Source organism: Poromitra crassiceps (assembly GCF_964638095.1).
Source record: "Poromitra crassiceps genome assembly, chromosome: 13".
NCBI classification, from domain to species: Eukaryota; Metazoa; Chordata; class Actinopteri; order Beryciformes; family Melamphaidae; genus Poromitra; species Poromitra crassiceps.
The window spans coordinates 41,316,539-41,337,711 of NC_139644.1; the positions used below are offsets into that span (position 1 = coordinate 41,316,539).

Below are 21,173 nucleotides of genomic sequence, written 5' to 3' on the forward strand. Positions count from 1 at the left end.
CCTTTACTTGAGCTGGGAGCATTTATTGAAACCGCGGGGGGAAAGCGATAGCTACAGGTTTGTAGCTAACCATGCCGTTTGGTTTCAATGCGGAATGCTACCAACGCTATTGTGCAATGTTCGACATAAAGACGCAGTGTGCCAAGTATCTGGTGAGGAAACCACCAAAAAATTCAAGATACATTCCTTTGATTTAATGCAGAACGCATGGATGAGATGGCTGCTAAAAAAAAAAAAAAAAAAAAAGGATTCGCCCCCGCTGCATCTCCAGACCTGCGTCTGCTCCACGCAGATGATCCTGCCATGAGCACTATTGCCAGGTTGAGCCCCACTGGTTCAACTGCACTGGCTTCAAAACGGCTTCACTTTTACAGCCACGTTCCTAACAAACGTGGATCCTTCCTATGTTATCGTTGTTCACAACAGTTGTGAAGCTATTGGGAAAGAATTAGCGAGATTTTTTTGTTTTGCAAAAGATATATTGTCAAAGTGGTGACATGATGCAAACGGCCTCACTGTTGAGTTTACTTGTTGACCCTCCTTCACAGTAACCAAGGCGGTTGGGTTCCCCTGTAGCTAACTCCACCTCACTCCTTAGGTCTTCATTTCCCCCAATATGATGCCGTTACGTTCTCCTTGATTTCACTCGGTGGTTACACTACGAGGCGAGGAGAAAACCCTAAAGACGTTCTTTATTCTGACAGTCGAGGAACGTCTCTTAACCCGCCTTCGTTTCCCCCCCCTCACTGGCTACCCAGCGATCATGTAGGAATACAAAAGCCAACCTACACAGACATGAAATCTTTGACCAAAAATGTAACAGAAGGTGAAAACTGGCATGCTTAAAAACACAAAGAAGGAAAATCCACTTTCCTGCTGGGAAACGTGAAGGCGAGTGAACAAGTCAGCAAACACCAGGAGAGCAGAGAAGGAAACGGTGACACCTCACAAGTCAGTTGTGGGGGGGGGGGGGCTGGGGGCTATTGCAAATATTAAAGGAACACTCCGCCCATTTTCAACCAGCTTTGTATCATTAGAACATCAGTAGTATATCAGAAAACTGTAAACGGTTTTGAAGTCTGTCATTTAATTTGACAGTTATTGAGTGTTAAAGTGTGGACCAGTGACATCACTGGTCCACACTAACTCAAATTAATAACTCAAATCAACTCAATAACTGTCAAACTATTCATCATTCATTTAGTTTGACAGTTATTGAGAGTTGGATTTGAGTTAATAATTTGAGTTAGTGTGGACCAGTGATGTCACTGGTCCACACTTTAGCACTCAATAACTGTCAAATTAAATGACAAACTTCAAAACAGTTTTCTGATATACTACTGATGTTCTAATGATACAAAGCTGGTTGAAAATGGGCAGAGTGTTCCTTTAACTTCCTGCCAAACAGCTCAGTGAAAACTGACTGCAGCACTACGAGGGCAGAGCATCACTGGAAATCTTTAGAATAATGTTGTTTACCAATTGGGTAACCAACTTAAGATTGCCTATGCTGAAAGAAAGCATACTCCATGATGCACTCGAGTACATTATGCCCACAAACGAGTGGAATCCTACACGTTGACACCCTCAAATATGCCACAGATGGTACAGCAGCAACACTAGGCCTTATTTTCCCCAATCCTCAAAACACGCCCACATTTCTTAACTGGCGTTGGCATGACGACGACGACAGCATCTCGCGCTCCTCTGCTCTTCCCGACACAAAAGAAAAAGGATGGAAGGCGAAACGAGCCCACGAGCTGCATCAATCAATCATCTTCTGGACCAAAAAGCAAAAATCAAACGATCCACATCTCAATAATGCACACACCCCTTATACAAACAGCAGGTGGCGCCCCCACGCCCCCAGCCCCCACTCTAGCTTGAGTTAAGAGTGGCTCATGTGCACTAGTTCATATGTTCGGCGGGGAAGGGGAGAGGAGGAGAAGGGGAAAGAGGGGGGGGGGGGGGGGTCGCTGGGAGACGCTGCCTCTGCAAGAACATTTCTGTGATTTATGCTTTTCTAACAGCACCGATTATCTTCCAATAAGTTAAATCATTTCAAGGATGAGGGTTGTCTGTACGGGTCGGGGCTGGATGAATAGAAGCAGAGCCCACGCGCACACAAGACGCTCCGGCACATCAACCACCAGCCACCGGGAGGAGGCGCACGTGGGCTCAGTTTCTCTTCATTGTACATCTTTTTGCCAAGCGTCCATCGTGGAGTAACACGTGTTATCGACCACAAGGGGGGCCTGTTGAGGGCCGGAGACGGCTACAACTGGGATACAATGGAAGAGTTGATTTGTTTGCATGAGTTAGAGGTGAAAGCTAAGTGCAAAAATCATTATTGCAACTCTCATTAGAATAATCACACCATCACATAAAACAGCAGCTGCTTTTGTAATAAGACTGGGGGGGTGAAGTCTGTAAACAGGTCTGAGAAGCTGTGTTGACAAAGAAACATTTTCCTTTTGATTACCAGGGGGTGGAGAAAGGACGTGCAATTAACTTGGCTATAACTGCTGCAAACTGTGGCAACAAACCTAGAATTGTAACACTGGTGGTTGAAACACAAAACAAAACGTAAGAAATCTAACCACTGCTGAAGCAGAGTAGTTAGCAGAGAAAAAGGTCTAAAGATCAAAACGTCAATAGCCTGCTATTGGTAGATGAGCCGTCGATGGAGCAGCCAGTAGTGATCTAACTGGTTACGGGCGGCAGATGAGTCGGGAAGACGCCGCGGACGTGCTGCTATCGGGCGATGTACCTCTAGCGCTGACAGGCAGTCAGTTGAGAACTGCGATAACGGTTGACGTAACAGAAAGAACAGGTGGGTCGGTTTGAAGATGGTCTCTGACAAGAGTTGGGTCCGACGTTTGGCGAAACAACTGAATTGACTTGAGTGAGATGATTTGATCATGGCCCTCATTTCCTTATTAAGGGGGTGGGTGAGGATGAGCAAAGGGCACAGGTGTGTCGAGGGTCAAAGGGCACAGGTGTGTCGAGGGTCCAGTGGCTTTTAAAGCAACACAGTGCATTTTCACCCCTTTGAGAAGATCTGCGTCCCAGAATGAGTCTGTGTGGTATCTTCTTCTTTCGTTGTCTCCTTTCCGGCCGTCTGACCCCATCAGCGGGTTAACGGGAGGACCGCACCAAAGAGTATTGAAGGCAAGAGATGGAGCTCCGGTGCTTTCTGGACAACAGCCGCTGCCGCCATTTTGGCCTGAGAAAACGCCTCATTGCGGCAATGGGGGGGGACAACATCACAGAACCATGACAGCAAATCAGAGGTAGTCTCTTTCAGGCCAAAATGGTGGATTTGCTGTGAGCTGATGTTGCAATGGAACAACCTATTAGCCTTCAGTTCTTATCAATGCAAGTTCTTTGAGCGCGTGACGTCCTCCACCACACTCAAGTGCTTTAATGTGAGATCAGTGAGCTCTACTAAAAAGAGTGAGGAAAGGAGACAAGGAAAAGGAGTCGTCCACCATTTAAATACACGACACAGAAAGCCTTCCATGCCCCTTCTCATTTCCAGCCCAGATGCTCTGCACAGCCAGCCATCCAAACGTCTTGTCCGTCAGCATGTCTGTCATAGGCCCATCCACGCCCCTTCTCCAAGCCTCAGCCCCCCTTACGCAGCCAGGCAGCAGATCAGATCATCCTGTTGCGTTTGTGAGTGGGGGAGTCCGTGATGACATCATTGCACTGGGTGGAGTTTCGTTTCCTGGCCCCTCCCCCTCCGGCCGAGGCGGAGCCTGTAGAGTCCAGATGCAGCGCCATCTCCTCGGAGATGAAAGTGTTCAGGTCCACGTCGTGGAGCCCGTTGCGCCGGCTGCGGCACACCGGTCCCGAGACCGCGCTGCCTCCACCGGCGCCGGCGCCGCCTCCGTTGCTGCTGCCGCCGCCGCCGCCGCCCCCGCTCACGTGGGTGGGAGACCCCGGGGCGCCGGAACGCACGCTGATGCTCGCCATGGCTCCGCTCAGACCTGGGGGAGGACGGGGAGGGAGGACGGAGAGGAGAGAGCAGCAACAGACAAAGCACATTAGTGGATGGAGAGATAAGCTGAAGCTGGAAACATGCAAAAGGATTTCAATGTCTAGAGAAGTTAGCCCAAGGAGAGAATGTAGTGCATATACTTGGTCATAGCTTTCCCTCTCTCCTGTTATCTCCCCGTCTACATTAGTATACTTACGCTGTTTACGTCAGCTGTCGAGTCACATTTTAGGGGAGCTGCCGGCCCTCCGTGCGTACGTCAAGGGGTTTGACACCCGACCATGATTTCCGCTTGAGCTAAGCTACCTCATTGACCTTTTTTCACAGCAGCTATTTTGTGTCTAAAAGGCAGGAAGTAACTCAGATGCAAGCAAAACATGAATGAGGGTTTCCAACTTCCAGTTCCAGTGGGGGGTCCTCGTTAATATTTTGGTTGCACCTGTGTTAATTCCTGCCTTTTAGACACATACTGTCCCAGACCATATGAGGCAGGTGAGTGTCTGACCTGTCCTAGACCAGACCGTACGAGGCAGGTGACAGGTGCCACATCAAACCAGGCTGCAGCAAACCAATCAAGGAACCATTTGATGAATGTGCTCATTTTCCCAAATGTAAAGTTCAGGAAAATACTTTCTAGTTGGCAATAAACTGCTTTCCTGGTGCCATTTTTCTTATTTAAAATCCAACCGATAAAATCCTTTAAAACTTGCCTTCATCACAATGGTGAGAGGCTATGAAAGAACATACCAACTGGCCATGTGCACCTGTGCACCAGATTAAGAGTTGTCAACGGTCCTAAAAAATCGAACCCGACCCGCTGCGCTGAGTGACGCTGCTCTGTTTCAAGTTGAATTTTGTTGTACCAGCACACATTTTCTTTATCAGCCTTTTTAAATCCCTTTCTATTAAAAGAGATCTAGAAGTCTGGGTCAGATTTTGTCCGTTTTTCAAAAAAGGGCAGGGAGTTTTCAGGCTTTCGAATCCGCCCACTCCACATTTGGATAGGATGAACTTTTGTGGGGCGGGCAAATTTCAGAGCCAATGGCAGAGCTCTGTGCAGTTCCTGCTCGCGCATGTGTAGTTTCAGTTAAAGCCAGCTAGCACTGTGACTGGATCTGCTGCTGATGTTCCTGTCCAAACCTCGCGTCACCAGGCTCTCTCAGTCCAAACACCAGCATACCATTTTACTTCATCGAACCAAACGGTTCAGCTAACGCTATAATCGGGAGAGACTATAGAACATTTCACTCTGATCAAAACTTAAAGTCCCTGGAAACCAAAATCCACAAAAACGTTCTAACTATGTTATTTAGGGTCTTATGTTAGTAATTGTGTGGCTCAGAAATTATGATACATTACTTTCAACCCAAAGCCTTAAAATCGACACTTTTCTACAAGGTCTGGATGTCCACTTCCTCATTGAAGAGAGCAGTGCGCGAGGTGCTAAAATGCAGGAGCTTATGACGTCATAAGCTCTATATAACCTTTGTACACGCGCGCAACCCGCCCTCCTTTTGTCTGTTCTTTGCCCCACAGCGCTCGCTCAGTGTCTGTCTGTCTCCCTCCCACTCTGTGTGCTGTGTGTCGAGCACTATGCTGCCTGCTCTCTCTCTCTCTCTCTCGGGACTAGTGAGAGAGAGAGCAGGCAGCATAGCGCTCGACACACAGCCTGGTGACGCGAGGTTACTCACACACACACACACACACACACACACAGTAGCGCTGTGCACTCGCAGCGGCAGAGCAGAGATCTCTTCCTCTCAGTACGGTATGCGCGGAGCAACGCGCGAACACACACACTCACCCCATCTCTCTTTCCTTCTCTCTCTCTCCTTCTCTCCGAGAGGTCTCCTCCTCCGAGAGAGAGAGAAATTTCCCTGCTGCAGACGGGACACGCCCACACAGTCCGCAGGAGAAAATACACTAAAAACTAATTGATTCTCATGACTTTTGCCATGACTGTCAAACCTAAATTTGTATACTTTGCGACGTTCATCATCGTTCAAATTTGGCTGGTGGCTTATTAACATAGGGTCCTGTGATGTGATGAACTCAAAATGCTAAATAATAAAGAAATATTTCTGGTTTCCAGGGACTTTAAAAAAACATAAAAAATATATTTTCTTAAACACGCATTTTTTTTACGTGTTGGTCCCAGTGAGATGTTATGCGATCTCCCCTGTTTCTAAATATATCTCTACCGTTTAGTTGAACCAGTAAAACTTTTAATAAGCATTTTACGAAATGTGTATGGGAAAATAAATGGCAGATGAAAATCGCTGGTTCAGTGCTGAAGCAGGAAGTAGGCGGTCACTTTGCCTCTCTATTGTTTGGATATTACCCAGAAGGCTTTGGAGCCGCTAACTTTTGACAAGAAAACCATCAAATCTGGCTAAAAAGTTAGATAGAACTAATACTTATTTGTAACACAAAATGCAATTCAGGAATATTTGAATATTGGACAAAATAAAATAAAATAAAATGGCAACCCTACAGAAACACACATCCACCAGTGGGCTGGCTGTATATATACCCCTCGCAAATACAACGTGAATAGGGAAATGGGTAGTTTGTAACATGTAACGTAACATGGTTGCACACTGTGATATCCACTCCAACAACACTTGCTTACTTGACGCCACTTTCTCAATAAAAAACACATTTATGCAATGACTTTACATAATGTATATTTATCATTTAGCCTGTGCTGTGATGTGCATGAGCAGCAGGTAAAAGTTATAAAACTAAGCCTGAGCCTTCATTGTTGTGAAAGTGTAGTGAGTGTGCTGCAGGGGTGTTTGACTTGTTGACGCCTCGGCTGACTGTGCTCGCCTGCTTTCCAGGCGAGGCGGCAGTCAACTCAAACGAGCCTATTGTCAACACCAGTCAAAGCTGTCGGGGTACCCCCCCACGCAGGACAAAAACCCGGAAAAGACACACGGCAGACGTGCTGTGTATTTCTGATATAATTTTGTTTAATCCTGGCTTCTTCCGACGTGAATAGATCAATAAAATGTTTTCCAGTTATTCCTAGGCTGCAAACATACAAATCGGAGTGGTTTCTGACGAGAATAAAGTAACGTTAACGTTACGTTATGTCAGACTGTTCTCATCCCCATGGCAAAGCCTTTCCTTCGGCCATGAGAGGATGAGAGCACTGCTTCACGGCTGTGTGCGCCCCCGTGGCCTGGAGCTTGCGGCTCGTGCATGTGCAGAGGGGAGGCGGCCATCAGCGCCTGACTGGCCGGGAGAGAGTGCTTCCAAGTCGGACTGATAATATAAACATCATCATTTGAGCTTATCCAGGTAAGATATTAATAAAGTAATGACACATTCAGCGGGAAACTAACTATAATTAAGACACGTGCCAACTTTGACGTTTGGTTCAGTATTTTAAGAGCAAACAGGTTTTTTTAACTTCCTGAAAAGTTGCTGTTTTGGAGATTCGAGGTCCTGCCGCGACAGCGATGACATACTACAAAGAGATACTCAACACTTTTTCCACTTTTTTCTGCTGAAAATCAATATATACTGTATTGGAAATTAGCTGTGTTCTTGATGAATCCAGGTCAAAGTCCTGACATTTACTGTAAAACTGAGTAATTCCTCATCTCTTCTCACATACCTATGCAAACAGATTAACATTTATTTATTTTTTACAAACAAACAACCTAGGCTATCTGACATACTCTAAAACTAAACCTAGACTACTAAATACAATTTACACAATGCAGTCTAATCAAAACGCTCCACAAATCTCTCTCTCTCTCTCTCTCGCTCTCCCTATTCAACAATTCTCCACACTCCATAGTCCCAGCATGGTGTGCAGCACCTTTTATAAACTTTGGCTGGGAGGGGCCTAGGCACGAGAGATGGGCGGGCTGGGTTTGTGGACGTCACTGATCAAGACCTCAGCCAATAGAAAGGGAGGAAAATTGGGAGTCTACAGCTGGCCTTTTTGCCTTTTTGGTTTGCATGGAACTGCATGGGTGGGTATGTGAGAAGAGAAGAGGAATTACCGTACTCAGATTTACAGTAAATGTCAGGACTTTGACCTGGATTCCTCAAGAACACAGCTAATTTCCAATATATATTGATTTTCAGCAGAAAAAAGTGGAAAAGGTGTCGAGTATCTCTTTAATCTATATTGCCTACATTGAAATCGGACCAATTTAGTCTGATAATTCATGAGATAATTGGGAGTATCTCTTTATTTCTGCCAGCATTCGTCATTTTCCCCTTGGCGCACATAAAGACACATGCTTCCCTTCCGTCACTGTCTGCTTGATGGCGAGAGGGACTTTAGCTGTAGGCTACTCGTGACAAAACCAGACATGGATTTCTGACCTGAAGAAGGGGTGGCAGCGCAGCAGGTATGGCGGCTGAGGGAAGAGAGGTGCCGGTCTTGGAGTCGTGTTTGAAGAGCACCTTGAATTACTTTGCATTGGACGTATCCCTACTGCCTCGCCGTCTGCGTCCACCACAGCATCAAGAGTTTTCCAGACTTCGGACGCTCACCGCCTCCCGACGCTCCAGGTTGTATCCTTTGTCTAACGTTTACTTTATCGTCTTAGCATCCATTTTGTCAGGTGGTCTTCTTCACTCACAGTAACTTTCACTTTCTTTCTTACCAGTGAAGTCATGTCACCCCATTAACTCCCCGCCCCAAGCAAGTAAGCATCCTGCCATAGCTGCAGGGCAGCATAACAGCTCAGCAAATGAGAGATGATAATAAAAGTTAATAGCCTAACTGCATTTAACATAATAAGAAGATAATTAATTCTTATTTGACTCAAACATGAGCACCACCGTGCAGTCTCTGTGTGTAAATAGCGTATTATAGTCCTAAATATAGCCTATAGCAATATATTATATTTTTCCCAGCCCCGAGCTCTGCCTGACCCGGCTAATTAAGATAAAATCTAAGCCCGTGCCGACCCAAACCCGTCGGACTGAGTGGGACTGAGTGGGACCCGGCGGTACCCGTCGGGTTCGGGCGAACATTGCGAACTCTACACCAGATCAGATGTCTTAATTAGGGGATGTTTTGATCACCTTGTGCCAGACAGGAAAATCACAGTGTGAATCCGTGCGTCAAGGCAGAATGTCAATACGAAATACAATTTTCTATCAAAATCAAAACGGCTTTGTCTGTGCCAACACACACACACACACACACACACACACACACACACACACACACACACACAAAGTCATGCACGCAATTGTGAAATGCAGAAGGCATCTGATGATTGAGAAAGGAGACATACTGCCACGCCCTGACACAGACCAATTTGCATTTCTGTAACCTAAACCACTACATGCCCAACATGAACCACCCTAACCTCAACTCGGCTGCTAAATGACATGAGGGTCAAAGCAATGTGCTGATGTAAACACACTCAACGTTACCTGTTAAATCCTAGTCGTACCATAAAAACATTTTATACATTTCACAGTTATTTATGACGTTACGGTATTGATTTATTCAAAGAAAAAAGTTAAGACCTTTGTCAACACAATTGAAAACCTTGTAAACGAAATTCAATACTTTTTAAGGCCTTATTTTGAGGACTTCAAATGTCATACTTTTTTAATACTTTATGACCTCCGCGGGGACCCCGAGAGAATGTAAAGTGTAAACTACAGCACACACACCTCTACCAGTACCAGACACATAACCAAGGAGCAGGACAGTACCAGTACCAGTACCAGACACTACCAGTACCACTACCAGTACCAGACACATAACCAAGGAGCAGGAGAGAGCCCGTTTAGACTTTGCACAGGTTTGTAAACTGTGATGCAGGCTTTGGCTTTCCTTACCATGCAGCGCTATGGCCTCCCTGAAGGGCTGGAGGTCTGTCTCCACAGATGAGCCAGTCTCGGGTGACGGGTTGGCCCGGCTGGGGGCCACCATGGCCAGCCGCGGGTTGGCCCTGCTACTCCTGGGTGGTGGTGCTTTGCCACAGAGGAAGCTGATCAGATCCTCCCTGCGGATGGTTCTCCGGCGCTTCTTCACCCAGGCCAGCACGTCCTGTAAGCCAATACAATAGCGATCCACCAGTCAAGACATTTCATTTCATTACAAGGAACACAAAATGATACACTTTGTATCATTACAACATCAGTAGTAATCAACTCTCAACTGTCAAACTAAATGAATGCCTGAGAACTGTTTACAGTTTTACTGATATACTACTGATGTTGTAATGATACAAAGCTGGTTGAAAATCAGTGGAATATTCCTTTAACTATGAACAAATTCCACAGTTATGCGTTTTCCCACATTGTACGCCATCTCTTTTATGTGAAACTAGTGTAGTTTGTTATTATCTTGTTCCCAAATGTCAAACATGAGCTGGGAAGTTTAGCAGATGTTGTTCAGATAATCACAATGCTAGTGAGGTGCATCACAAAGATAATAAGATAAGACAAACCTTGTTACGGCGTTGGTGGCCTATCTGGATGCCCAGATCAAAGCTTCTCTGGTGGGCCTCCACACTCTCTGTGGTGTTAATGGACAACATACATAAGCATGGGGATGGAGGGGTTGTGTGTGGGTAAAAAACAAACATTTATCTTGCACAGCAAAGCAAATCTGTTCTGTACCTGAAACAGTCCTACATTTCATTACATTTCGTCATTTGGCAGACGCTTTTATCCAAAGCGACTTACAATAACACACTTTTTGTCAGTAATAGAGCAATCAACTATGGAGCACAGTCTATGACAACTACAAATCCTGAAGGAACAGTGGTTCGAGTTTAGTTTAGGATTTTTTTTTTTTTTATAAAGAGAGAAGCAAGTAAAAGTAAAACCACACAACTAAAAAACTCACCAGTAATTGCAGCAGGAATATTTAGCAGATAGACGAGCACAGCACAGCAAAGCAGCTCAGTTAGACAACTCAAAGTGTGTCCTTTAATCTTGAGTTCATAATTTACCAGATCATGAGAACTATCCTCATAAATAACAATGAATACTACCCCCCTGTGCACTTTAAGGAAAAATTATTTTAAAATGATGCAGAGTGATACTGTAGATAGGAAGAAAGTGTATCAAGCTTGGCCCAGCAATTTTGAGATGACAATGCGCACAAGCCTCAAGCTCATATTATGGTAGGCTAAAATCAAGCACTTTTAAGGCCCTCTTTATAAATCCACGTACTTTCAAGTACTTGATTTTTTCTTCTTAAATTCCAGACCTGTGGTAACCCTGCCCACATTCAGATTTCTCCTACCTCAAACCATTACCAAATCTGAACACGAGAAAGATTTTGTTCCCCCAACTTTGTGTGAGCTGAAACACACGTGACTGACAGCTTTGCTACTCACTTCCAGAGGCTACCAGCCAGTCAACACTGGCTAACGCTGCTAGCATAATCTACCTTTGCATCCTCTGTCCATTTCTTCCAGAGGCAGAGGGCCAAATCTAGATTCAGACCTAGATCCTATTCACAACACACCACTAAAGCAACCTCTCTTTCACTGGAGAATTCCTAACTATAGATTCCAAAAGCCAAATGCTCCATCAGTGTTGGTCAAATCTAGGTTTCAGCCCAAGGTTTATCATACAATAGTAGTTGAAGAAAAAGGCAAACAAGCCCTGCTGCAGTACACATCAATATGCAGAGATAGTGTCCAGGTTTGTTTACCATTTGATGGATGGGCCGGTCAATGAAAACATGTCTACAGTACAAGTTCAGTGATAGCTAGCTCATCTTAAATCAATAGAAAGATGATCGAAACAACTGTGCAAGTACGTGGCAAAACAAAAACAGTCAAACTGAAAACACAAGGAGTAGGAGAGAGAAGAGACATGTAGTTACCTTTGTAGAGGTTGGTAACTGCCGTAGCAGCATTTTGAAATGGCACCCACAATGACAGGCCCTGTTGATGGCATACTCTGTCTGTGGGAGCAATGCGAAAATGTGTTTCAATACATGATCATGGCTAATGTGGACACTACGTTTTGGTTAATGCCTGCAGCCTTACCATAATAGAAAGATTAATGCGACCATATGACAACAAAACACATGAGAGGCACGGGAGCTCGCTGATTATAGGGCTGACGTTTAGACCATTTTCATTCGCCATTTTGTCGTGATCTAGAATTGCAGAGACGGGCTTTGACATAAAAATAACTGTCAGCCAGGCAGGGCTAGATGGCCAGCTCGGCAGCTTGTTGGTACGAAAGCACCGACACACCAACTTAACTGCTCCCTCAGCAGTAAAGTTGCAAAGCCATGTCAAACACACTTCCCAAACTGAGTTCCTTTAACTTCGACTTGAGTTTGAAATGGCGTTAGTCATACTAGCATGGTACATTGACAAATCAACAATTCCATACTATAGCCAACCAATATCCTCGCCATTTTGTCCGATTTTATAACGCTGGCTATGCGTTGCTATAAAACTGCTCACTCAGCAGCAGACCAGGCGTTTGAATGTCAAGTGCGCTAAGTGCCACTTATTTACGTTGTCTTTAACCCATGCTAATAAACTGTTAACGCTACATATAGTCCCCAGTTAAGGAGGAGGTAACACTGACAATGTAACGTTATGGAAATCTCAACAGGGTATGTCGCGTAGCTATGATTGTTGTTGCCATCGCCATTTTGTAACTTAGCCTAGCTAACGTTAGCTAGATATAGCTAGTAAACAGTCGACGTTTGGTGACACCAAGGGATATGTCTACCATGCTAACGTTAGCCACATTTGGTTAAGTTAGACAATTTAGCTAAAGGTGGCCATCAAGCAAAACAGTTGTGATCCGTTCTCTTTGTAGCTAACACAAGCTAAATTTAGCTTTGCCCTAGTCAGCTGCTACGTCGCACTGGCTAACAGGTTAGCTGACAAGCTAACGTTGGTTAGCTTTCTCCTGTGAACCAGCGTTAACGTCAGTTCACAGTAGCCTCGGTAAGTTAGCTAACGCTAGCTTGCTAACTAACTCGCGTTAGCTAACGGTACTAAACTACGAAGTTAACGTTAGCTAAACTATGAAACAGAAAGCTCTGGTTTTGGACCTTTGTATAATTGTGCAACAGCAGTGGCAGAGTTCTGGAAGAGATGCCACAGTTTGTCCTGGTCGTTATCGGCCTCCTCCTCGCTTGGTTCCCTTTGCTCCGCTTCGGCCAAACACTGCCGCTCCCATTTTGAGAACCAATGTTCGGGTCCGTGTTCCTGAATCTCCGCGTCCCCGTCTTCCTTCTTCTCCTCCATTTACTGCACCCAAACTTATGGAATCCCTGCCTCAGTGTGCTAAAAGATTAATTGCTAGACAGGGTAAAAAAAACTACGTGAGTAAATGCATTAATACTAATAGTGTTTTTACTATTTCGCAAGAACGTATGCTCCGCCGCTACCGTCTGTGAAGAGACGCTAACTATTTTTCCTAGTTGCCGACGTTGGACTATATACAAGGCAAACTAGCCTGTTTTGCGTTGAGCCCACCCTTTCGTCACATTTCCACCGTCGATTGGCTACAGTTGCACTGCAAGGTGGGCCTGGGTTCTCAGCGAAACATTTCATTGGGTCAGCGACACATCCGTCACTGCAATGACACAAAAGAACCTCCATGAAAATTCCTCATTAAAGCTTGCGTGAGAGTGCGAGTTTTATCATAAACTACACACTGCTAGAAATAAAAGGTGTGTGTCTTCTTGCACATAACCTGTGAATGATGTAGAAGGGGAAGCGCCGGGTATTAGAGACAAACTAGCAAACACATTTATTTTCCACAAAATATAGTATAATAGGAAATAGGCTACACCCATCTTTCAGCAGGAGTTACGGCGATTACTCTAATAGGCCTACTTTATCCAGCTAATAAAATAGCGACCTATTACAGAATAGAATAGAATATAACATAATAGAATAGAATAGAATAGATATTGTATTTACACACACCATCACTAATGAATTCATGTCTTAAGCGCCTAATCGTATTTTTCATAGCATATGGGACACAGCAACACAGATATCACAGCTAAATTATAATCCCTGTTTTGGAATACTAATAGTGCTGCCGTAGTAGGAGAAACTAAATACCGTAAAGTAGGCTACGATAAGATTATGTCATGAAGTTGTCGGACGGACACTATATAAATCTCTATGGGGTTATTACAAGAATATGTGAGTCATTTCTCGTCTGGGCTCGCTTCCTAGGGAAGGATTTGCGTATTAAAAACCATACGGCGACTGTAATAATGAGCACCAGACGAGACAAAAGATGAGATAAGATAAACGAGAGTGAGTCAGCTCAATAAACCCAACTGCGACTGCCTCTTGGCCACAACAGGCCGGTGTATTCCCGTATGTCTCCGCTAGATGGTGGTATTGGCGCACAATGTGACGGCTGCATCTGTTTCGACCATAGTTTCAACTGTTTCATCACTGCAGCTAGGCGTCTTCTGACTACTGACTACATTACAGAGCGTCTGATACTCATTCTTATATGAGTGATTTTGTAACCCAGCACGCAAGTGAGGTTATTATAGTGTATCATACTTTTTCGTAGGCCGCTCTTTTATTTCCTGTTAGTATCACTATAATATATAATATCACTATAATATATAATAACACTATAATTTACTATAATATTCTATAATAATATCATTCATCATTTTGCTGTATGATATTCCCCAAGACAATCTAGGTCTAGGACTATTTAGTTGTTTTTATCTACTTTTTTAAATATTAATAATAAGTAGAAATCCAACAGTTAGTGTATGGACTGGTTAATTTAACCACTTAATAATTAAAACTGTGCAGTGCTGCCCAGCAGGCTCCATCCATCCACAATTATTCATTTACACACACACTCACACACACACACACACACACACACACACACGCATGCGCGCACACACACACACACACACACACACACACGCACACACACACACACACACACACACACACACACACACACACACACACACACACACACACACACACACACACACACACACACACACAGAGTGAGATTTACATAGCTTGTGTGAAAATGTCCATTCTAACCATGACTGATAGACTTATTGACTTTTGGTATCTGAGAACTCCCCACCCCTTCTTTGATAGCAATCTCACAGATTGGTTGGGTAGGCTTATTGGGTATTAACATAATAGTCTACGTTTCTTGAATTCATGTTTTACCTTGAAGGTTTTCATGTAACATGCAATATAGAGATATCTGGAAATATAGCCTCAAGCTGCATTTGTATCACTGAGAATGTAGGTTAAATAGTAGCAGCCAGGGGCGGACTGGGATCATAAATCAGGCCGGGCATTAGATACCTAGCAGGCCAGGCCGATATGGCCGACGCACGTGCCGGCGTCCGAAGGGCGGCGGCGAAAAATGTGGGCCGTTTGAAGCCCAATTTGGGCCATTTGAAGCCAGATTTGGGCCGTTTGAAGCCCAATTTGGGTCGTTTGTAGCCAGATTTGGGCTGTTTGAAGCCCAATTTGGGCCGTTTGAAGCCCAATTTGGGCCGAGTCCAATTTTACAATGAGATGCACCCACTTTAACCCTGAATAAAGTAATAAAACCACTAGTAAACCAGTAGGCGGCGCCTGGCCTGCTGTTCAGTGAGTGGCCTGACTGCGGGCACCAAAAAAAAAAAAAAAAAATTCAGGCCAGGCCAGGCCAGGCCACCGGGCATTTGCCCGACGTGCCCGATTATGCAGTCCGCGCCTGGTAGCAGCCCTTTTTTCCTCCCTATTAGCTAGACGCCTGATATTATTCAAGTGGAAGGCTGCATGTCACTCCTCCATCACACAGCCAGTGGATCAGAGACATGATGCAGAATATAAAGCTGGAAAAGATCAGATGTACCCCCAATGGCTCTGTCAAGAGATTCCACAAAACCTGGGACCCCCTAATGCAGTGGTTCTCAAATGGGGGTCCGCGGACCCCCAGGGGTCCGTGCCAAAATGCTAACCCTAACCCTATGTTAATTATTCCTTCTCAAACTACTTCCTACATGGTGCTAGTCTATCAAAATATCTTGGCTGTCATTGATTGTGTTGCATAGTGGTTTTCTGTACTGTTGACAAATTGTGATATTGTAAGTCGCTTTGGACAAAACAAAAGTGTCTGCTAAATGACGTAATGTAAATGTAATGTAATAAAAAAAAAAAAAAAAAATTTTTTTTTGCAAAATCTTCATAGTTCAACGAAAATAGTTTATGCTTTAAATCTAAAATGGTTCATGGATTACATTCTAATAACAAACCTATCAAATTAAAAGTCAAGCACGTTACCGTGGAAACAATTAAGCTTAGCCCAAAATCACAAATCAGAATGAGGGGGTCCCCGGTATATTTTCTATCTTGTAAGGGGTCCTTGGCTGAAAAACATTTGAGAACCTCTGCCCTAATGAACTATGTGAATAGTTGACCTGGTCTGGAACTATGAACTATGAACTCCTACTCATTCCTGTTGACTGTCCTATAATGAATATGCTATGGTGCACCTTTTTTGTTTTCTCGCTTATATGTTTCTTTTGTGTGTGATCGGTCATGTTGATTTTGGTTTTGTTCTGTCTATGGTTATTTTTGGGATTATTTTTCTGTGAATTTTTGTGACTCGAGAAAGTTGTATACTCAATGTCATATCTGTTTCAATGAAAAAGTTACAAATAAAGTGTCGGAAAAAATAGTAGCAGCCCTTCTCATGAAAATACAGCTATCTCCTCATCAACTTTAATAGGCCTATTAATTTTAGAGCAAAACTATAAGTCGCTATAGTGAAATACACCACAAAGTTCCTACTAACTTTATTGAGTAGGCCACCACTGAAAATGTCAAATCCTTATATACAAATATACTAACACCATACAGTTTGACAAAGGCTATGTCAAGTCACTTTTGACTACTACTACCACACAGTACTGTAAGGCTGGCTTTAGGGTGAAACTTTCATGCAATTTTAGTTGAAACTGGGGTTTGTTTGTTTATTTATTTATAAGGACAGAATCAGAATCAGAATCAGAATCAGAAAGACTTTAATGATCCCCAGGGGGAAATTGGGACAAGTTACAGTAGCTCGCTCACAGAACACACATAGCATAAAATAAACAGTAGTAAATGCGATATTAAGCAAAATAAGCAGAATAAGAACACAACATAGCATAGAATAACAGTAGTAAATGCGATAGAAGCAAAAATAAGTAGAATATGTCTAAGTAAGCAAAATACGTAGAGTAAGTATACATTATGTGCCAATTATCATTATTGCACACTGGACTTATATTAAGTCGGCTTGCCCTATACGTTACACGTGGCTCAGCCAGGCACAGTTAACCTATCGGCTGGCCCTGAGACTGAGCGTCTCCGAGGTGCTCTTTTAAGAGAGGCATTAAATAGACCAATGGCCACAGGCAGGAATGATTTCCTGTGCCTCTCCGTATTGCATCTAGGTGGAATCAGTCTCTCACTCAGCACACATTAATCAACATTTCTGTAAATGTGCCAGGGCCAGCTGGCAAATTTTCAACTGTAGCCCTTGTGGCAAGATGTAAAAGAAACCAACAAATCAATAAAACCTCCAAAATCAATAAGATTTACAGGGTGAAACTAAGTTGCAAATGATTCCCATGGTCTAAAGCAGGGATGGGCAACTTTGATGATAGAGAGGGCCAAAAAAAAAAAATCCCCGCTACCAGAGGGCCAGATTGTGACCGTGCCCTTCCACCAGTAGCCTACTGTAACACCATCACTCCCAATTATAGCTACCGGTACTAATTTGATGAAAAGGACTGGTAATCAAAGTTTATTATACCAACATTTATATTTTTCATATTCAAATTGAGTAATTATTCCATTCAGATGACACCAGCAACTTTGCTCTAGCTTTAAAACAGCCCGCTACAGCAATTTGATGGGGTACATCACCCAAATATGTAATATTAATCAGATTAGTAATGTTGCATGTGCAATGTGCATCCTGGATATAGTTTGTTACAATAGTGTTAGCTCAAATGCTAACATTAAACAGTATGTGGATGGAGATTGCTAACACCATTAGTGTCATGTTCCGGGATGTACAGTAAAATAAAAACAGATTTGGGTGGTCTAACCCAGAGCCGTATAATAGAAGAGTTCCGACATCTCCATTCACTCCAATGGACCAGTTTTTTTCCAGGAAGTAGAAAGTGGAACTCTTGAGTAAAAAGAGCAGCACTGTCGAGTTGCAGCAAAATAGACAGTTTGTGTTGTACTCTGAAAGGGTTTTTCATCCCTTGAATCAAATTGTACATTATCAGCTTTATTTTAGCATGCAAAAGTAGGGCGAGACCCATTCCTGGCTGTTCATTGGCTAATGAGTCTCGCATTTTGGTCCTCCGCTGACGCCACTCTCTTACTAGAGGACACTAGTCTAACCTAACCAAAAGCGTCTGTCCGCCTTGTTAAAAAAAAGGGCGGGGGGGGGGGGGGGGGGGGGGGGATTGACCCAGGGGCCACACTGAGTGAGGTTGGGGGCTGCATGCGGCCTGTGGGCCGCCAGTTGCCCACCCCTGGTCTAAAGCCCTCTGTAACAGACTAACAGTTGCAAAACTCTCAACAGCCAATCAAAATGTTGTTACATTAGGCTATTGATTGAGGCAATTGATGATTGATTAAGAGGCTATTGATGATTGTGATGGCTCTCTTCCTATTCTCCGGGACAGCCATAATCAGAATCAGAATCAGAATCAGAAAGACTTTAATGATCCCCGGGGGGAAATTGGGACAGGTTACAGCAGCTCGCACTCAGAACACACATAGCATAAAATAAAACAGTAGTAAAATGCAATAAAGTAAGCAAAAATAAAGTAGAGTAAGTAGAGTAAAGTATAATAAAGTAGGATGTACAAATTGTGTCAAATTGCAGTTATTGCACACTGGACTTATATTAAGTCAGCTTGCCCATTACATGTGGCTCAGCTAAGGCACAGTTAACCTATCGGCTGACTCAGTCTCAGGGAGACTGAGTGTCTCTGAGGTGCTCTTTTGAGTGAGGCGTTAAAGAGTCCAATGGCCACAGGCAGGAATGATTTCCTGTGCCTCTCCGTATTGCATCTAGGTGGGATCAGCCTCTCACTGAACGTGCTCCTGTGTTTGACTAGCACACCGTGGAGTGGGTGCGAGTCATTGCTCATGATGGAGCGTAGCCTGGACAGCGTTCTCTTCTCCGACACCGCTGTCAGAGAGCCCAGCTCCAGCCCCACAATGTCCCTGGCCTTACGGATCAGTTTGTTGAGTCTGTTGGCGTCCGCTGCCTTCAGCCTGCTGCCCCAGCACACAATAGCATACAGGAAGGCACTAGCCACCACTGACTCATAGAACATCCTCAGCATGGTCCGGCAGACGTTGAAGGACCTCAGCCGTCTCAGGAAGTAGAGACGGCTTTGCCCCTTCTTGTAGAGTGCATCAGAGTTCTTAGTGAAAGAAAGTAGCCAGGCAGTGGCAGCTGGAAACCTGATACAACACGTCCAAATTGATATGTCCAGCTAGAAAACGATACAAAATAAGATACAAAGATGCAAGTTACAATGAATGAATGAGGCCATGAGGCCTCACTTGAGCCTGAATTCCATTTACACCTGGCGTTAACATGCATTTTCTGCAATCTGATTGCAATCAGATTGCAGAAATGGTTGTCCTCTCAATCCGCATAAAGTTGCTGTATCCAGATTGAGAGGACACATTGCATTTACACTTGTGTTCAATTGTGTACACAATGCTTCCCTGACCACCTCCGGAGGTGGTTTGGCCGATCAGATTGCAATCCTTCTTCAATGCGTTTTGGGGGTGTTTACACCTGTACTTTCAAGTGATAAAACACAATCTGATTGCAATCTGATCACAGAAAACACATGTTAACGCCAAGTGTAAATGGCCTCATTCCCCACTTGATACAGTATAATATAGGCCTACTGTAGCAAGAGAGAAAAGGAAAAACAATATCAAAGATGAAACGCATTACCAATCTAGCTAGCTTGTTTTAGGGAAACAAGTATTGCATGAGACTTGATTATTTTTGAATGGCATGAAAATTATTTTTCATGCCATTTGCAACCTGCAAATACTGCCTGAAAGGCACTAGTTCTCAACGTGGGGTCTGGGGACACCCAGGGGTCCTTGGGGGGTTCCAGGAGGTGCCCAGCAAAAAGAGATAGGCCTATAATTCCATCCATAAGTAACACAATGACGAAATGTAGGACTGTTTTGGTCATGGGTTTCATACATTTTATGGTAGGCTAATAAAACATCTAAAAGCAAAATTATTATCAGATGGGGGACGCCGGGACAAATCTTAGGTCCGTGGTGTAATTTGTGTTTGAGAACCACTGTCCTAAGGAACATTACAGTAACATTATAGTGATTTGTTTATTCGGGCCCTGTCAGCCCTGAATGGGGGCCCAATGCATCATGCTCATCAGCAGGCTGTCAATCCTACCAAATGAATGAATGAATAAATATTAATAAAAAAAATACGCGTTTTGTGATAGATCATGATTCATATGCCTAATCCATATCATATACATCATATCATGTGTAGAGTTTGTGGGTCTGGGCTGAGTCGGCCCAGTGTTTGGAGCTCCATGCATGCGGATGTGACATTTCAGAAAAGACCACGAGCCGCCATTTTGAGCTTGCAGAGCAGAGCACGGGAGGACCAGACCGAGGCACGCAGGCTGTGACCGGCCACACTTCTTCGTAGAAAACAAGCGGATAGAAATGCGACGAGGTGCCGCGTCTGCTCGTTGAACCGTGTTTAGGGCGCTTTGGATGCTCGGGGAGATTGTTTTGCTGTGGGACCGTGGGCACTGTTGTCTCCGCGAACTTCTAAATTAGTGCTATTCCATATTAGAAGCTGGTTTGAATGGATTGCTTTTTTCTTCTCTGCTCTCCCCCAGACGAGGGACAATCGGAGGAGCACACGGACTGGGGATATTGCAGACAAAGTTGTTGAATGTGTGTCGATAGTGACTCAGCCTTTTGTTTTCATTGTTGTTGTTGCCTTTATCATTATTGGCTGCCCAGTGTCAGGTAGCTTAGCTATAAACAGGGTATTGTGCTGTGACTTGGCTTTCCCACCTCGCATATTGCTGCCCCACATTTCCCGGGGTAACGTTAACCGTTAAAGCCGGGTTGTGATTGAGCTAATTCAGCGGGCCTCCCTC

At 44.2% G+C, this 21,173-nt stretch overlaps 1 protein-coding gene across 1 annotated transcript; it reads right to left on the reverse strand.

The window, feature by feature from the left end:
- Positions 1 to 1,288: 1,288 nt before the first annotated feature.
- LOC310787450 (HUWE1-associated protein modifying stress responses-like) lies at positions 1,289 to 13,344 on the reverse strand. The gene is made up of 5 exons (XM_083648874.1): positions 13,029 to 13,344; positions 11,832 to 11,912; positions 10,441 to 10,508; positions 9,827 to 10,037; positions 1,289 to 3,992 (listed from the first exon to the last, which is right to left on the reverse strand). Exons 1-5 carry the CDS (start codon positions 13,222 to 13,224, stop codon positions 3,658 to 3,660), a joined length of 891 nt encoding a protein of 296 aa, XP_083505000.1. The 5' UTR covers positions 13,225 to 13,344; the 3' UTR covers positions 1,289 to 3,657.
- Positions 13,345 to 21,173: the final 7,829 nt, after the last annotated feature.